Below are 20192 nucleotides of genomic sequence, written 5' to 3' on the forward strand. Positions count from 1 at the left end.
ACATTGCTAGCGTCTACAGAAATTTCATCATGGATTACTAAGAATAATCAGATGAAGTTCCTTTTACCTATACATTATTGCTCAATGAGAACAAAAAGCAAATCATGCAAGAAATTACTTTACTGAAATAAAGAATGAGTGACAACTCCTAAATCTGTCAGTGGAGACATAGTGTGTATAAACGTTACATTACTGTTATAATGAAATATTACAGAATATCTGCTTGGATATTCAGTAATCAGAACCATGCAGCTTCACAATATTAATTGATTTTAGAAGAAAACTGACATTGGAATTCCCTAAAACCATTAATGGCTGAGAACCTAAAGATGTGAACTTGCATTTTTATTTAAATTACAGTATGTTGGCAGAATATAACGTGGAGGAGATAGTGAATCAGACATAATAATTTTGTCCTTTTAGTTTCCCATAAATTCTTGTCAAAGAAGCTACCATAAATCAATGTTATGAGTACAGTAAAATCAGGTTTTAGGTTACTGTTGAAAAACCCCTAATAGTCAACACCTTTAGGTATAGTCATGTGAAAGCTGCAACAGATACAGCTGACTTGGGGAAACAACAGAAGAGAGGGAATATAAACAAGCAAACTTTTTTGGCTATAATTAACCACAAAGAGCAATAACACAATTGAAAGCCAACTTTTGTTTAATTACATATGTAGCTACCTTATGAATATTTTTCCTGTTTACACTGCAGCAGAGTTATGAGATACTCCAAAATCCTCAGGCCCCCACTCAGTTAAATTCTATAATACACTGATTCACATAAAACTATTACTCGCAAAGAGAAAAATTACTCAAATAATCATCAAATAATGTACACATTTTAAAGGTGCCAATCAGCATAGAACCTATGCACCATTAACAAAATAAAAGCTGCAAAAAATTATTCCATTTAATCAGGACAATTTCCAATGTTACCAAAATTAAAAGAATAAAAATTAGTAATCCATTTCCTCCTAATCATAATACTATAACCAGAAAACAAAGAATATTCTGAATTCACTAAATACATTTATTAGTAGGTTTAAAATGCTATCTGACTAGAGCAACGCCAGTTGTAGAGGTTATTTACCTTGTTCAGAAACTGGAGTTCTTTGAAATGGGTGTCTTTATGGGTGCTCCACTTCAGGAGCACATGTATCCCAAGAGGCTTGGATTGGAGACTTTTGGTAGGACTGCCTGTTCAACCCGTGCATATGCTCCAGACCTCCTCATGTCCCATACTGAGAAATCCCCAGCAAGCCAATCTTCCTAAAAGCCAGTACCCGTGATTTTCTCTCTCTCTGAGGGCTACTAACACTGTGTTGCCAGCAGTTAAAAGTTACCACCCAGCTCTTTCTAAGCAAGCTCATCTATTGATAAGGTAGACGCATTACAGAGAAAACATAAAAAACAATAAACATTCCCATATCCATGCTAAAAGTTCATCAGAGGTCATCCATCAGCCTTATGTGGCCCTAGTAAGTTAAAGTCTTTCCAAACCTTTATAAACCCCATACTAGTGACAAAGGGATTAAAGAGCTGCTGTGAAAGGGCTGGCCCCTGCCCCTCCAACCCTGTCTATCATGTTGGAGTGGAATAAGGGCTTAAAAGCAGGAAGTTCCCAGCAGCTGAGAGAGAGCAGACAGGGGTTCTATAGTTCCCAAGGGAGACTCCTGGAAGCTTTCAGGGGAACTGCCCTAAGGCAGGCCATTCAACAGCGTCACCACCAACCCGCCTTTAAGGAGACAATGGCCCTGGTATACAGATCAGGTAGGATAGATTGGGCAAGCTCCAAGGTCGAGGTTGGTACCTCTATCCCCTACTCTTTTTGGGGTTAGGGAATCTGAGACCATACTAAAGGGACTAGGGCAGTGGGAGCCAATAGTCTCATCCTCTTCAAACACAATTGGACTGTATGACCCAATTTGTATCACAGCGACTCACATATACGCAGATGGGGTGCCCAAAGCATTTTTCAGTTTCCGTACTGTAGGAGGTGCCTGTCAGCAGCCAGAGAACTGACACACCCTAATGCAAGGGTTGGGGCCCCTCCTGGACAGAATGTCCTGTTTGTCTGCTGAATCAGGAAGAAGAGCCCTGAGTTTAAACTCAGTCTATTTACCCAAAGTCCTTTCTTTGGTCTCTGGAAAATCCAGTGTGTACCAGTATATGGAAGACTTCCCAAGTGTTTACAACCTAAGTAATTCACCTTAATCAGCCCCCTACCCCCACAGTTTTTTGTTCCTGGGGGAGTTCTGGTAACCATACCCCCGGAGTTTCATACAAATCTCTGGCCCACAGTGATACATAAACTTAATACAATATGGTCCCCAAAGATATTGCATAGGATTGCAATATCTATCATATATGCATTAATAGTAAGTTGTATAACTTATTTTTTTAGTGGAGGAGTTTGAGCATTTTTTTTAAATGCAGATGGTTGTAAACATCTTACGAATATGTAGACATAAAAATGCATAATAGCAAGGCACAAGGGAGATGATCTTTAAGACAGAGAAAGAAGTGAATGAATTCAGAATTAAGAACTGCTAGTATTTACCTATAGTAATTTATGACAACTGTCATACAGTACAAAGTACAGTTATTCTTCTGGAAGACTCTACTATATCCCCTAGCCCAAGTGATAGTAAATGATAGGAAGAAGAAGAATATCAATGCTCCTGAAGTACATTTCCACTTCAGTCAGATTAAAGACATGAACACACAACATTTACTACTGTAGCTACCACCAGTAAACAGAGCGTACGTTCTCTTTCTCGTGTAAGAATATGGTGCGAGGAAGGCTATGTATATTTGAATTTAAAATGTGTTTTATTAAAATAATGATTCAACATCAAGATGTAGTAACTTATACTTTCTAAAGGAACAGCTTTAGTTTAATTACATGTAATGGACAAGTTTTAAAATTTACAAGACCATTTTTAGGCATTTAAGATTGTTTCTAGCATCTACTAATTCTACATTTTAGTAGACACCTTAAAGTAACAGCTTAGTTATTGTCCTAGTGCCTCGTTTTCCCACCACTGCCAACATCATTTTAGCTGAGCCCATCATTAACAACTTTGGGAGCACTAGCAAGTGAGCTAGTCAGCTGCTGACACCATTTTCAGCATCATCTAGCCCTGGTTGCAGCAAATGCAACTGACAGTCTGAAAAGAAACCTTACCTCCACTCAGGTTCCCAAAGTTATTAACACTAGTTCAGATCAACCTGTGTGAGCAGCAATGGGAAATTGTTCAGTTATTTCCCTATTGTAGTTCTGGCTCTAATAACAATTTACTTTAGGTAATAACATGGTAGTACCCCCAGTGTGCTATGACACTAGTTGGTTTTGCTTCTTCATATAGCACCAGCCAGTGTTATCATGTTACCAGACTCTTTTACAACTCTACTGATACATGATTATAACATTATTTGGTACCATCAACACAGGCAGGATCAAACAGCGTTCTAATTATGGTTGGGGCACTACTGTGTTATAACAGTGTCCCCTAATATTGACAATTTTGTCATGCAGATCGGTCCTTCTAATTAATGGCTTGCAAAAATGTATATGCAACTGCCCACAATTTTCTTAGGAGGGAAGTATAAGACAGAATTTAAAAACTTTATGTTTCAACACTTGATGGATTTACTTAAAATTCAGCTCTGCCGAGTTCTACCTCTCTGCTTCCAGTTTCAATTGTATCTTTTTAGTGGCTACTCTTCTCATGCCAACTGATTCTGTCTTCTCTTATACAGTGGAAAAAGTACAACATGCTCTTGGCTAAGAGAAACAAAGTTACACCAATTAAAATTATTTGCCTCAACTCTCTAGTAATGATATAAAAATAAAAACAAAAACCTGTACTGTTCCCTCTCCACTCAAAACTGATGTTGATCACAATAGACATAGACAGAGCATCTGTGGTGCAAACACTACCAGTAAAGTGTTTTAGTATGAAAGGCAATTTATACAGCCTGTAATATGCCAAAGATTTCATTGCCATTCATGGAGGGAAAAACAAAAATCACTCAAGCTCTGTACCAAAAATTTGAGTGAAAATTACATCTCTCCTTTCCAGAGCACCCGAGTTTAAGATAAACTAAAAGTTCTGTAAAACAAAATCTACTTTGTGTGCGCCATATTTAGTATATAGTTTTGTTTCATTTGGATACCTTTTAAACTTCTCTAGATGAATTAAGTAATATTGAAATTGACATGAACTGCAATTCCAAGTGCACTGTGACATGACTTTTACAAAAGTATAATAGATTATCCGCTGCCTGATCCTTGATCATTTATAGATACAACACATAGCACAAGTTCACAAAACCTTTCTTGGAAAATGACATACTATGGGGCACTCTGCAAACATTTGGTAAACCACCACTTGCTCAAATCCCCCATTAAATTTTATTTCCAAATGTCACTATTTTTATTGAATCAACTGAAATTTGATGTAAAAAGAAAGCAAGCAGAAAACATTGGGGTCCATAGAAATATTTAAATAAAATGTCAGAGCATGTTACAGCACCTAAGGTGCACAGAGATCTCCTGTTTGTACCCATCAGATTATAAAGTATGGATACAAAATGACTTAATAATGTATAATGACCATTTTCCCCAAGTCTGTCTATTAATGGAATTGACAACATTTTTTGGTAGTTTCAAATTTTATTTTATTCTATTTTATTTTACCTAAGTGATAACCATATACCGTGCAAGTTCAGAGCAACTTTGAATACCTACTCAGGTATTCAACACATTTACACTTTCCTAATAAGCCATTTTAAAATAAACTATTTTCAAGTTCCTATTTAGCCCTCAGCTTCTGACAGACTGGTTTATTTGTCATGACAAGAAAGCTATTTTCTTTACACATTAAAACTAATTTAAAGTTATCTTAAGTGAACATATTTTTCCTGTAGGTAAAAATGAAAATGAATTTATTTCTCTATGCTTGCCTTGAAGACACAGGCTTCTTATGACAAAATAGCTTTAATAAAACATGAAAAATAATCAATAGATCTTAGGAGTTTCTGCATGTGGAGATGATTTACAGGGTATACGAGACATGTAAAAGTCTTGCACGCTTAAGGTTTAAATTCCTGAAAACAAGAAATGCCACGGTTGCAGCATAATGGGAGATGGCATTGTGCAGCCAGGAGGAATTAACATTGTAGATGTACTGGTGCATTGCCACATTACTAGTGATTTCAGGTTAAAATACTTTGCATCTGAAATGCAGTTTTACAAACTTTGAATAACTTTTGCCAAAGAATCTGCAAATGCCCCCTACCCACCTCAACGGGTGGAGGAACTTTATGGGACTGGTGGTGAAAGGCCCAGCAGTGAGGGAGGGAGACAGACACTCACTGAGGGACACCAGGTAACTCCTCTGGCACACATTGACCAGTTTGGGGAGAGGGATGCTGATTAGCCAGCATTCCTCAGCTCCCAGGATTTAACCTGGCACAGGGGCAATGGGGAGCATCTTTCAACTCCGTTCTAGCAGCCCACCCTACCCACCCCAAACTAGGAATGGGAATCTGGCCTCGCACATGCTACAGGTCTAGTCAATTTTCCATTTGGGGGTCAGAAAGGAATTTTTTCTCCTATGGGCCAGGGAGTTTTACGCCTTCCTTGCACACACTTTTGAGCCACAGTAGGTTAAGTAACAATGCACTTGGTAATTAACTGAGGTACTTGGTCAAGTTCTTAATTCATCACAACTTGCATCTGGTTTCCTGTGCAGTTAAAATAATAAAATCAATTCCCAGAGGTGAAAGACCTGGGATTTTGGTGATGGGGTAAGTAAGACTTTGTGGCTTTCATGGAGCTGAGGTACCCACCCTTCTGCACCCTTTGTTCCCCTTCAGTGGTATGTGTGTTGGATTCAGAGCAAGTTGAATCCTGGGGGTGCAGGCTGAGAAGAGTCTACCACACAAGTTACACATAAGGTGTAACATCTACACCGGAACCAATTAAATGCCTGGCATAGGATTGTATGGGTCATGGGTAGGTAGTGCCCCTCCCTTGTATTTAAGGTTAATAAAAAGTGTGGCCCGCCACTTAAAATTCATCCATGTGTCTGTCCTCATTTCACTGCTGTTCCACATCAAATGCTCAAAGGTATTTCATGGTTATTCACCTTTATACCTTAAAGCTGAACAAAAAGTCTAATTATTTGTCAACCAGATTACAGGCAACTTTACCAGTATGTTTGGTTTGCACACTTTCAACACTTCCAGAGTTTCACTTTTAAGTTTTTGTTTTACACAAACAAATCCAAATACTCAAAGTGAAACTCAGTACAAAAGCAGCAAAACTAACTGGTTTTGATACAAAATTGATAAAACCCACCTAAATGACTTCTCCCATAGGACACTCCCTACCACCAAAACAACAGTTCCTGCCCTTGTCTGCATACTTGGTGTTGTCTTCTAGAGGCATCTTGTAAGCCTCCATCCATGGCACACTATAAGAGATCCCAGCCCCAGAAAGAGAAAAATCCAATACGAAGAAGTACATTTTGAGGAGCAGTTCCCCTACTTCTAATTAGTGGTTAGACCTACTACAAGGATTTATATAACGCTCATATACTCCCAGTGTGCACCAATTTTATACTATCTGAAATAAACTCATTTCCCCTCTTTCAGAAGGTGGCAATACAATATACTGTGTATTATACCTTCATAGCATACCACCAGGGCCGGCTCCAGGCACCAGCCGAGCAAGCTCATGCTTGGGGAGGCAGATTCTACGGGGTGGCATTCCACCCAATCCTAGGGCGGCACAGATGCTTTTTTTTTTTTGGCTGATCTGGCCGCCCTGTATGGGGCAGGGGGGCGGAGGAGGGGAGCACATAAGAACATAAGAAAGGCCGTACCGGGTCAGACCAAAGGCCCATCTAGCCCAGTATCTGTCTACCGACAGTGGCCAATGCCAGGTGCCCCTGAGGGAGTGAACCTAACAGGCAATGATCAGTGATCTCTCTCCTGCCATCCATCTCCACCCTCTGACGAACAGAGGCTAGGGACACCATTCTTACCCATCCTGGCTAATAGCCATTTATGGACTTAGCCACCATGAATTTATCCAGTCCCCTTTTAAACATTGTTATAGTTCTAGCCTTCACAACCTCCTCAGGTAAGGAGTTCCACAAGTTGACTGTGCGCTGCGTGAAGAAGAACTTCCTTTTATTTGTTTTAAACCTGATGCCTATTAATTTCATTTGGTGACCCCTAGTTCTTGTATTATGGGAATAAGTAAATAACTTTTCCTCATCCACTTTCTCAACATCACTCATGATTTTATAGACCTCTATCATGTCCCCCCTTAGTCTTCTCTTTTCCAAACTGAAGAGTCCTAGCCTCGTTAATCTTTCCTCATATGGGACCCTCTCTAAACCCCTAATCATTTTAGTTGCTCTTTTCTGAAATTTTTCTAGTGCTAGAATATCTTTTTTGAGGTGAGGAGACCACATCTGTACACAGTATTCGAGATGTGGGCATATAATGGATTTATATAAGGGCAATAATATATTCTCAGTCTTATTCTCTATCCCCTTTTTAATGATTCCTAACATCCTGTTTGCTTTTTTGACCGCCTCTGCACACTGCGTGGACATCTTCAGAGAACTATCCACGATAACCCCAAGATCTTTTTCCTGACTCGTTGTAGCTAAATTAGCCCCCATCATGTTGTATGTATAGTTGGGGTTATTTTTTCCAATGTGCATTACTTTACATTTATCCACATTAAATTTCATTTGCCATTTTGTTGCCCAATCACTTAGTTTTGTGAGATCTTTTTGAAGTTCTTCACAATCTGCTTTGGTCTTAACTATCTTGAGAAGTTTAGTATCATCTGCAAACTTAGCCACCTCACTGTTTACCCCTTTCTCCAGATCATTTATGAATAAATTGAATAGGATCCGAGGACTGACCCTTGGGGAACACCACTAGTTACCCCTCTCCATTCTGAGAATTTACCATTAATTCCTACCCTTTGTTCCCTGTCCTTTAACCAGTTCTCAATCCATGAAAGGACCTTCCCTTTTATCCCATGACAGCTTAGTTTATGTAAGAGCCTTTGGTGAGGGACCTTGTCAAAGGCTTTCTGGAAATCTAAGTACACTATGTCCACCGGATCCCCCTTGTCCACATGTTTGTTGACCCCTTCAAAGAACTCTAATAGATTAGTAAGACATGATTTCCCTTTACAGAAACCATGTTGACTATTGCTCAAGAGTTTATGTTTTTCTATGTGTCTGACAATTTTATTCTTTACTATTGTTTCAACTAATTTGCCCGGTACCGACGTTAGACTTACTGGTCTGTAATTGCCGGGATCACCCCTAGAGCCCTTTTTAAATATTGGCGTTACATTAGCTAACTTCCAGTCATTGGGTACCGAAGCCGATTTAAAGGACAGGTTACAAACCTTAGTTAATAGTTCCGCAACTTCACATTTGAGTTCTTTCAGAACTCTTGGGTGAGTGCCATCAGGTCCCGGTGACTTGTTAATGTTGAGTTTATCAATTAATTCCAAAACCTTCTCTAGTGACACTTCAATCTGTGACAATTCCTCAGATTTGTCGCCTAAAAAAGCCAGCTCAGGTTTGGGAATCTCCCTAACATCCTCAGCCGTGAAGACTGAAGCAAAGAATCCATTTAGGTTCTCCGCAATGACTTTATCATCTTTAAGCGCTCCTTTTGTATTTTCATCGTCAAGGGGCCCCACTGGTTGTTTAGCAGGCTTCCTGCTTCTGATGTACTTAAAAAACATTTTGTTATTACCTTTGGAGTTTTTGGCTAGCCATTCTTCAAACTCCTCTTTGGCTTTTCTTATTACACTCTTGCACTTAAGTTGGCTGTGTTTGTGCTCCTTTCTATTTGCCTCACTAGGATCTGACTTCCACTTTTTAAAGGAAGTCTTTTTATCTCTCACTGCTTCTTTTACATGGTTGTTAAGCCACGGTGGCTCTTTTTTTAGTTCTTTTACTGTGTTGCTTAATTTGGGGTATACATTTAAGTTGGGCCTCTATTATGGTGTCTTTAAAAAGGGCCCACGCAACTTGCAGGGATTTCACTTTAGTCACTGTACCTTTTAACTTTTGTCTAACTAACTCCCTCATTTTTGTATAGGTCCCCCTTTTGAAATTAAAGGCCACAGTGTTGGGCAGTTGAGATGTTCTTCCCACCACAGGGATGTTGAATGCTATTGTATTATGGTCACTATTTCCAAGCGGTCCTGCTATAGTTACCTCTTGGACCAGCTCCTGCGCGCCACTCAGGATTAAATCTAGAGTCGCCTCTCCCCTTGTGGGTTCCCGTACCAGCTGCTCCATGAAGCAGTCATTTAAAGTATCTCTGCATTTCGTCCTGAAGTGAAATGTTCCCAGGCAATATGGGGATAATTGAAATCCCCCACTATTATTGGGTTCTTAATTTTGATAGCCTCTCTAATTTCCCTAGCATTTCATCATCACTATTACTGTCCTGGTCAGGTGGTCGATAATAGATCCCTACTGTTATATTTTTACTAGAGCATGAAATTTCTATCCATAGAGACTCTATGGAACCTGTGGATTCGCTTAAGATTTTTACTTCATTTGAATCTACACTTTCTTTAACATATAGTGCCACTCCTCCCCCTGCACGACCTGTTCTGTCCTTCCGATATATTTTGTACCCCGGAATGATTGTGTCCCATTGATTGCTCTCAGTCCACCAGGTTTCTGTGATGCCTAGTATATCTATATCCTCCTTTATCACAAGGCACTCTAGTTCACCCATCTTATTATTTAGACTTCTGGCATTTGTGTACAAGCACTTTAAAAACTTGTCCCTGTTTATTAGCCTGCCTTTTTCTGATGTGCCAGATTCTTTTTTATGTGACTGTTTATCATCTGATCCGGCCCTTATATTATACTTCTCATTCCTCTGCTCCTGACTATAACCTGGAGATTCTCTATCATCAGACTCTCCCCTAAGAGAAGTCTGAGTCCGATCCACGCACTCCTCTGCGGCAGTCGACTTTCCCCCATCTCCTAGTTTTAAAACTGCTCTACAACCTTTTTAATGTTTAGTGCCAGCAGTCTGGTTCCACTTTGGTTTAGGTGGAGCCCATCTCTCCTGTATAGGCTCCTCCCATCCCAGAAGTTTCCCCAGTTCCTAATGAACGTGAACCCCTCCTCTCTACACCATCGTCTCATCCACGCATTGAGACTCTGAAGCTCTGCCTGCCTACCTGGCCCTGCGCGTGGAACTGGGAGCATTTCTGAAAATGCCACCATAGAGGTCCTGGATTTCAGTCTCTTCCCTAGCAGCCTAAATTTGGCTTCCAGGACATCTCTCCTACCCTTCCCTATGTCATTGGTACCTACATGTGCCACGACCACCGGCTCCTCCCCAGCACTACACATAAGTCTATCTAGATGCCTCGAGAGATCCGCAACCTTCGCACCAGGCAGGCAAGTCACCATACGGTTCTCCCGGTCATCACAGACCGAGCTATCTACATTTCTAATAATTGAATCTCCCATTACTAACACCTGCCTTTTCCTAGAAACTGGAGTTCCCTCCCCTGGAGAGGCAACCTCAGTGCGAGAGGCAACCCCAGCACCATCTGGAAGGAGGGTCCCAACTACGGGAAGGTTTCCCTCTGCTCCCATTGACTGCTCTACTTCCCTGGGCCCTTCTTCCTCCTCAACAGCACAGGAGCTGTCTAAGCGGAGGTGGGACAATTCTACAGTGTCCCGGAAAGCCTCATCAACATACCTCTCTGCCTTTCTCAGCTCCTCCAGTTCCGCCACCCTGGCCTCCAAAGTCCGTACATGGTCTCTGAGGGCCAGGAGCTCCTTGCACCGACTGCACACATACGCCACCCGCCCACAGGGCAGGTAATCATACATGCGACAGTCAGCGCAATAAACTGGATAACCCCCATTCTGCTGCTGGGCTTCTGCCTGCATTGTCTCCTAGTTAGTGAAAGGGTGGTTTACAGAAAGTAGTTTTGGAATGTGGTTCGGTTTATAGGTTTTGGGGGGGGCCACGGGGAAGGGGTTAGGGCTGGCGAGGGGCCCCCACTCCCTTCCCACTCCCCTTCTAAACTCCCTTGCGAAACTCCCTGTTCGCAAAGCTCCCTGGTCGCTTGTGCACGGCTTTATAAAGCCCTGGCCTGAGTGAATGTCCCGCCCACTGATTAAGGCTTAGCCAATTACCAGAGGCTTCGAGCTTTCAAACCTGCCTCCAACTGCCAGCCAGAGCACATGGTCCCTCAAACAACCAAACAGACTGACAAACACAAGCTCAGCACACAGCAAGTAACCCCCAAACACAAACAAACACACACAACAGACAGTCACTTACCCCACAGATGCTGTATTAGCTCCTCCTTCACCTGGAGAACTCCCTTGCGAAACTCCCTGTTAGCAGCCCCTGTTCACAAAGCACCCTGCTGGGAGCCGGCTGCGTGCTCTGTCTGCCCCAGCCAGTGCCAGGTCTGTAGCAAGCCTGGCAGGGCAGCCCACGTCCCTCCCTCCCTGTGGACCGGAGCGGCGCGGAGCCCTCCCAGCAGGCGGCGCGGCGGGAGGGGCCGCGTGGCGAATGCCCCACTGAAGCCCTGGCCGCCCTCCTTCTCTCTCCCCGCCCTCTGCCTTCCCCCCCCCACCCGCTGCCCGGGGCACGTGTGCAGCGCAGGGAGTCCCCTTCACCCGTGCTCCGGCCGCCCCACCGGGTTTTGTGTTTTGGTTTTTTTTTCCTGCTTTGCCACTCCGGACGTGGCACGGGATTGTTGGGGTTTTGGGGGTTTTTTTTGCACTTGGGGTGGCAAAAAAGCCAGAGCCAGCCCTGCATACCACTACATTCAAATATCAGATCTTTAGCTGAACCAGTAACTTGGAGCCATGAGACTTCAATTTGGGTGCAATTTTAGGATGTAATCTCTCCGTAAATTGAGCTCATAAATATTTAGGTTTAAGAGGAGGTGGACAAGGAGGGAAGAAAGAATCTTATTTTTCTCTTAGTACCACAAGTCAGCTAAACCACACACAGATACAGACAATTTCAAGGAAGAGTGTATGCATCCTATCCTGCTGGGGTCCTAGCACGCGCATATGGTAAAGCGATAAACAATCATGTGGAGAATCCCAGGTAGTCTATCTGTTCTGATCAGGCAAGTTACAACTCGTGAAAGCCAATCCTCGGATGCTATGGAGATGAGAAGGCAACACCAGATTTCTAAGGGTTGGGGGAAAAAAAAGTTCATCAAAACTAGCTGGGATTGGCCTTTGTTGGAGCTGGAGTACTGAAGACACCCTTCAGTTGAGGTAGGAGATCCTGGCTGGAAGAAGCTGAAGAAGCGTCCTCTGTGTCTCCTCTTCACATGCCCCAGCAGGCCTGTGGGTGTAGAGGTGGGATGGCTTTCACACTCACTCTCTGGTTTATATTATATCAAGGCTGTTGGTGTCATTTGAGGTACGCACTGGAACAGCCCTGCCAGGCAGTTTGGGGTGGTTTATCCCAGCTAGATTTTATTTATGAAATAAAGTTGCAGGTTCTGCATTTAACCATACTATGGTTTCTGCATCTCATTGTTTCTGTTTCCACAACCAAACAAACCAAATAATGAAAAGTGGCAGCTGCCCTTTATAGGAGCCCCTATACTAATGTTGTTCATCAAATAGATTAATAATAGAAGAAATCTAAATCATTTCTCAAATTACATAGGCTAGGGAGGAAGTGTCATTTGTGACCATAACATAACAATAACCATAACAACAGATTTTGTTGTCCAGCATCTCCCTCTGGCCAAGATATAGATTGCTACAGACATCAGAATAAGGGAGGATGTTCTCATGAAACTTCTTAAAACAATTAATTCAGTGTGCCAGACAAATACATCATAAAATGTGGTATCTCTAGCCTACATGCCATAGAAAAGTACCTTTACTACAAAACAGGATGTGAAATTGAAAAAAACTGTGTAATGTTGTATTAAAACAAAATATATATATATTTCAACTATCTTAGAGGCTCCAAGAGAATACTATGGCAGAGATTGTCAAAACTGACTAGGGGATTCAGACACACAACGCACAGTGAAATTAATGGGAGTTGTGCATAATAGCCTAGAAGCTTAATTTTAATCGTTGGGAGAAATACTTCGGTATCAGCCTTTTTTTCATATGCTCATCTTACATTTAATTTATGCTTATGTGCTAAGGTTAATGTCAAGTGATTGAATCATGATTCTGGAAAAATAAAAATATGTATTGGCACTTCATCTTATTTATGGCATAGTTAAAATTAATTCATATGCAATGCAACTGGTGAAAACTTTCTATTGTCTGTGCCACGTGTTAATTCTTCAATCAACACAAAAAGATTTGCTTTGAGATTAATTTAAATAGTCATTTTCTGTTTTGTATCACAATTACATACTGATGATGAAAAATTGCAGGTAAAGCATAAAGTATTTATGAACAGAAATAAATGCATAACAACAAAGAATTAATAGACAACAGTAGTCTCTTGAAAGGTTTAATTACAACAGCACATTTTTTATGCCCTCTATGGAAAAGACGTTGAACTTGTAATTAAACTTGATGTGAAAAATTAGATTTATACCAATTTATTTAAAATAAACACTTCTTAATCCTGCTTAATAGTATGTGTAAGCATGTAATTAAAAATAAAAACCTCCTTTAAGTTTACATTTTTCTTCTACAGTTTTTCTCTGTTATTCTAAAATTTTCCATTGAGACATTAAGATAAACTAACTTGGCATTGTACAATAAGTCATTATATACAACAAGAACTATTACAATTAAATGTGATCAAATGATCTGAAGTACAATAATATTAAGTGCCTGAGTTAACCCTAAAATTTTCTTGCTTGTGTGGGTATGTCATAGGTTTATTCCCCACTTTGAACTTTAGCGTTCACAAGATGGCGACCTGCATGGACTCCTCTAAACTAAAATCCTAGTTTAGATCTGGTTCTCGCTGCCACCAGTCAAGTTTCAAGTGTCTGACACACTCCCTGTTCCCTCAAAAACTTCCCCTGGGGAACACAGATCCAAACACCTTGAATCTCAACACAAAGGGAAATAATCCATTTCCCCCACCTTCTTCCCCATCCCCTTGTCCTTGGGAGAGATACCTTGACTCAAACTCCTTGAATCAAACAAAGAGGGATTCATTTTTTCCCCCTCCCCTTCCCCTGAAAATCCAAACAAGGGAAGAAATCAATCAAGTTCTAAAAAAGAAAGATTTTATTAAAGAAAGAAAAAAAAGTACACTATCTCTGTATTACCAGGATGCAAAAATACAGGGTCTAACTTATAAACCTGGAGAGGCTCTCCCCGCCCTCTCCTTTCTCAGAATAATCAAAGTAACAGCAAACAGAAATAAAGATATTTCTCCAGCAAACACACAATTGCAAATGTAGAAATCAAATTATAAGACTAATTCGCCTTTCTAATACTCACTATACTGGATAGTAGGAAATACTCCAGGAGAACTTGGAGACATGTCTGGCCTCTCTTAAATCCAAAGAGAGCACAGCAAATCAAACAAAGGACACAGACAAAGCCTTCCCTCCACAGAGATTTGAAATTATCCTGTCCCTTGATTGGTCCTCTGGTCAGGTGTTTATCAGGTTACTGAGCTTGTTAACCCTTTACCCCTTAACTATCTGTTTATGACAGGGTTTAAGTCTATCATGATATCCATAATTTACTTCATTGTACAGTGCCTATGTACTGCAATCTACATTAAAAGAGGTCTCCTATTTTAGATCACTGAAACACATTCTTTAGCTATAATGTAAGAATGGCGAATGGAGTGACAGCTGTGTATCTGACAAGTGAGAACTTTCAGCAGCCTATTCTTGAAACATCACAATACAGCTGGTGAGTCTGGTTCACAGATTCAATAGATCCTTTCCAAATGAAGGGGAAAAAAACTATAGTATTGCTCTATTACAAGCAAAGCAGTAGTTACATTTGAGGAGGAAATGCTCATTTCTTCTCCTATATGTTAATTTTCACAGGCTTCTTGTTCTGACCCAGTTCACTATCATCCTTTCTTCCCTTGAATTTTTTACATATACAGTGAAACAATTTTTAAATCTAAACTTCTATTGTTTCTACAATTTTATATTCTATATTTTATTCTAACACCACATAACTTTGTTTTCCTTTCCAGAAGGAAAAGGTTAGTCACTGATTGAATGTCCCAATTCATCTACCCACATTCACATCAGAAAGTATGTTACTACATGCATTGTCCCCATTTAATTATCAAGGGAATTAACTACTCAGCCTAACGATGACAGAATCTGAGGTATAATTGGTATGCATGTTAGTGGTCTATGATGGTACTGTACATCACAAACATATGTTAGGCATTGAAAAATAAAGACAAAGGGAGAGCCAGGGCTTTATAAAGCCGCGCACAAGCGACCAGGGAGCTTTGCGAACAGGGGCTGCTAACAGGGAGTTTCGCAAGGGAGTTTGGAAGGGGAGTGGGAAGGGAGTGGGAGTCCCTCGCCAGCCGTAACCTGTAGTCCCCCTAAAACCTATAAACCGAACCACATTTCAAAGCTCCCTTCTGTAAACCACCCTTCCATTAACTAGGAAACAATGCAGGCAGACGCCCAGCAGCAGAGTGGGGGCTATCCAGTTTATTGCGCTGACTGTCGCATGTATGATTACCTGCCCTGTGGGCGGGTGGCGTATGTGTGCAGTCAGTGAAAGGAGATCCTGGCACTCAGAGACCAGGTACGGGCTTTGGAGGCCAGGGTGGCGGAACTGGAGGAGCCAAGAGAGGCAGAGAGGTATGTTGATGAGGCTTTCCGGGACACTGTAGAATTGTCCCACCTCCGCTCAGACAGCTCCTGTGCTGTTGAGGAGGAAGAAGAGCCCAGGGAAGTAGAGCAGTCAATGGGAGCAGAGGGAAACCTTCCCATAGTTGGGACCCTCCTTCCAGATGGTGCTGGGGTTGCCTCTCGCACTGAGGTTGCCTCTCCAGGGGAGGGAACTCCAGTTTCTAGGAAAAGGCAGGTGTTAGTAATGGGAGATTTGATCATTAGAAACATAGATAGCTGGGTTTGTGATGACCGGGAGAACCGTATGGTGACTTGCCTGCCTCGTGCGAAGGTTGCGGATCTCTCGAGGCATCTAGATAGACTTATGTGTAGTGCTGGGGAGCAGCCGGTGGTCGTGGTATATGTAGGTACCAATGACATAGGGAAGGGTAGGAGAGATGTCATGGAAGCCAAATTTAGGCTGCTAGGGAAGAGACTGAAATCCAGGACCTCTATGGTGGCATTTTCAGAAATGCTCCCAGTTCCACGCGCAGGGCCGGGTAGGCAGGCAGAGCTTCAGAGTCTCAATGCGTGGATGAGACGATGGTGTAGAGAGGACGGGTTCACGTTCATTAGGAACTGGGGAAACTTCTGGGATGGGAGGAGCCTATACAGGAGAGATGGGCTCCACCTAAACCAAAGTGGAACCAGACTGCTGGCACTAAACATTAAAAAGGTTGTAGAGCAGTTTTTAAACTAGGATATGGGGGAAAGCCGACTGCTGCAGAGGAGCGCGTGGATCGGACACAGACTTTTCTTAGGGGAGAGTCTGATGATAGAGAATCTCCAGGTTATAGTCAGGAGCAGAGGACTGAAAAGTATAATGTAAGAGCCGGATCAGATGATAAACAGTCACATAAAAAAGAATCTGGCACATCAGAAAAAGGCAGGCTAATAAACAGGGACAAGTTTTTAAAGTGCTTGTACACAAATGCCAGAAGTCTAAATAATAAGATGGGTGAACTAGAGTGCCTTGTGATAAAGGAGGATATAGATATACTAGGCATCACAGAAACCTGGTGGACTGAGAGCAATCAATGGGACACAATCATTCCGGGGTACAAAATATATCGGAAGGACAGAACAGGTCGTGCAGGGGGAGGAGTGGCACTATATGTTAAAGAAAGTGTAGATTCAAATGAAGTAAAAATCTTAAGCGAATCCACAGGTTCCATAGAGTCTCTATGGATAGAAATTTCATGCTCTAGTAAAAATATAACAGTAGGGATCTATTATCGACCACCTGACCAGGACAGTAATAGTGATGATGAAATGCTAGGGAAATTAGAGAGGCTATCAAAATTAAGAACCCAATAATAGTGGGGGATTTCAATTATCCCCATATTGCCTGGGAACATTTCACTTCAGGACGAAATGCAGAGATACTTTAAATGACTGCTTCATGGAGCAGCTGGTACGGGAACCCACAAGGGGAGAGGCAACTCTAAATTTAATCCTGAGTGGCGCACAGGAGCTGGTCCAAGAGGTAACTATAGCAGGACCGCTTGGAAATAGTGACCATAATACAATAGCATTCAACATCCCTGTGGTGGGAAGAACACCTCAACTGCCCAACACTGTGGCATTTAATTTCAAAAGGGGGAACTATACAAAAATGAGGGGGTTAGTTAGACAAAAGTTAAAAGGTACAGTGACTAAAGTGAAATCCCTGCAAGTTGCATGGGCCCTTTTTAAAGACACCATAATAGAGGCCCAACTTCAATGTATACCCCAAATTAAGCAACACAGTAAAAGAACTAAAAAAAGAGCCACCGTGGTTTAACAACCATGTAAAAGAAGCAGTGAGAGATAAAAAGACTTCCTTTAAAAAGTGGAAGTCAAATCCTAGTGAGGCAAATAGAAAGGAGCACAAACACAGCCAACTTAAGTGCAAGAGTGTAATAAGAAAAGCCAAAGAGGAGTTTGAAGAACGGCTAGCCAAAAACTCCAAAGGTAATAACAAAATGTTTTTTAAGTACATCAGAAGCAGGAAGCCTGCTAAACAACCGGTGGGGCCCCTTGATGATCAAAATACAAAAGGAGCGCTTAAAGACGATAAAGTCATTGCGGAGAACCTAAATGGATTCTTTGCTTCAGTCTTCACGGCTGAGGATGTTAGGGAGATTCCCAAACCTGAGCTGGCTTTTGTAGGCGACAAATCTGAGGAACTGTCACAGATTGAAGTGTCACTAGAGGAGGTTTTGGAATTAATTGATAAACTCAACATTAACAAGTCACCCAGACCAGATGGCATTCACCCAAGAGTTCTGAAAGAATTCAAATGTGAAGTTGCGGAATTATTAACTAAGGTTTGTAACCTGTCCTTTAAATCGGCTTTGGTACCCAATGACTGGAAGTTAGCTAATGTAACGCCAATATTTAAAAAGGGCTCTAGGGGTGATCCCGGCAATTACAGACCAGTAAGTCTAACGTCGGTACCGGGCAAATTAGTTGAAACAATAGTAAAGGATAAAATTGTCAGACACATAGAAAAACAAACTCTTGAGCAATAGTCAACATGGTTTCTGTAAAGGGAAATCGTGTCTTACTAATCTATTAGAGTTCTTTGAAGGGGTCAACAAACATGTGGACAAGGGGGATCCGGTGGACATAGTGTACTTAGATTTCCAGAAAGCCTTTGACAAGGTCCCTCACCAAAGGCTCTTACATAAACTAAGCTGTCATGGGATAAAAGGGAAGGTCCTTTCATGGATTGAGAACTGGTTAAAGGACAGGGAACAAAGGGTAGGAATTAATGGTAAATTCTCAGAATGGAGAGGGGTAACTAGTGGTGTTCCCCAAGGGTCAGTCCTTGGACCAATCCTATTCAATTTATTCATAAATGAGCTGGAGAAAGGGGTAAACAGTGAGGTGGCTAAGTTTGCAGATGATACTAAACTTCTCAAGATAGTTAAGACCAAAGCAGATTGTGAAGAACTTCAAAAAGTTCTCACAAAACTAAGTGATTGGGCAACAAAATGGCAAATGAAATTTAATGTGGATAAATGTAAAGTAATGCACATTGGAAAAAATAACCCCAACTATACATACAACATGATGGGGGCTAATTTAGCTACAAGAAGTCAGGAAAAAGATCTTGGAGTCATCGTGGATAGTTCTCTGAAGATGTCCACGCAGTGTGCAGAGGCGGTCGGAAAAGCAAACAGGATGTTAGGAATCATTAAAAAGGGGATAGAAAATAAGACTGAGAATATATTATTGCCCTTATATAAATCCATAGTATGCCCACATCTCGAATACTGTGTACAGATGTGGTCGCCTCACCTCAAAAAAGATATTCTAGCACTAGAAAAGGTTCAGAAAAGGGCAACTAAAATGATTAGGGGTTTAGAGAGGGTCCCATACGAGGAAAGATTAAAGAGGCTAGGACTCTTCAGCTTGGAAAAGAGAAGACTAAGGGGGGATATGATAGAGGTCTATAAAATCATGAGTGATGTTGAGAAAGTGGATGAGGAAAAGTTATTTACTTATTCCCATAATACAAGAACTAGGGGTCACCAAATGAAATTAATAGGAAGCAGGTTTAAAACAAATAAAAGGAAGTTCTTCTTCACGAGTGCATAGTCAACTTGTGGAACTCCTTACCTGAGGAGGTTGTGAAGGCTAGGACTATAACAATGTTTAAAAGGGGACTGGATAAATTCATGGTGGCTAAGTCCATAAATGGCTATTAGCCAGGATGGGTAAGAATGCTGTCCCTAGCCTCTGTTCGTCAGAGGATGGAGATGGATGGCAGGAGAGAGATCACTTGATCATTGCCTGTTAGGTTCACTCCCTCTGGGGCACCTGGCATTGGCCACTGTCGGTAGACAGATACTGGGCTAGATGGACCTTTGGTCTGACCCGGTACGGCCTTTCTTATGTTCTTATATGTTCTTATGAGCGAGAAGACCTTTATCCAAAAAGGTTTTACTCATTTTTCCATAAAAATTCTGAAACAATATTGAATTGGTACTGGTGTGAATTAAAAAGAAAATATCAGTAAAATTTAATGAAGTTAAAAATAAATTTGTTGGGCATTTCAAGAAAAATCAAAAAACTAATTAAGATAGTCACCCAAATATATATCAAAAATCTTACTTCCCACACAATATGTTTTTATTTCAGGTATAATTTTTTAATGGATAAAGAAAAAAAGATTGTAAAAAGAGATTTAAAAGTAAAATTGTGATTGTGGTCAGGAAGAGAAATATATTAGAATTGTTAAACAATGTCTTTATGGTTATATGAACTGCACTATGAACAACCACTGTACTTTAAGGATATCTCATGGCTTCTACTTAAAG

The 20192-nt window shown here is 41.2% G+C and overlaps 1 protein-coding gene across 8 annotated transcripts in view; it reads right to left on the reverse strand.

Annotated features, from left to right (window-relative positions):
* Positions 1-20192, reverse strand: part of FBXL17 (F-box and leucine rich repeat protein 17) — a 464738-nt gene that overhangs the window by 272228 nt on the left and 172318 nt on the right. The window contains exon 7 of one of the 8 annotated variants that reach the window (XM_039544567.1): positions 12171-12413. The exons of the other annotated variants lie outside the window; for them this stretch is intronic. Within the exon in view, the coding sequence (XP_039400501.1) occupies positions 12335-12413 (79 nt within the window). The 3' untranslated portion in view covers positions 12171-12334. Of the gene's footprint in view, positions 1-12170; positions 12414-20192 lie in introns of those variants that run through there. 8 annotated transcript variants of the gene reach the window in all.

Source organism: Mauremys reevesii, linkage group 6, assembly GCF_016161935.1.
Source record: "Mauremys reevesii isolate NIE-2019 linkage group 6, ASM1616193v1, whole genome shotgun sequence".
Taxonomy (NCBI): Eukaryota; Metazoa; Chordata; order Testudines; family Geoemydidae; genus Mauremys; species Mauremys reevesii.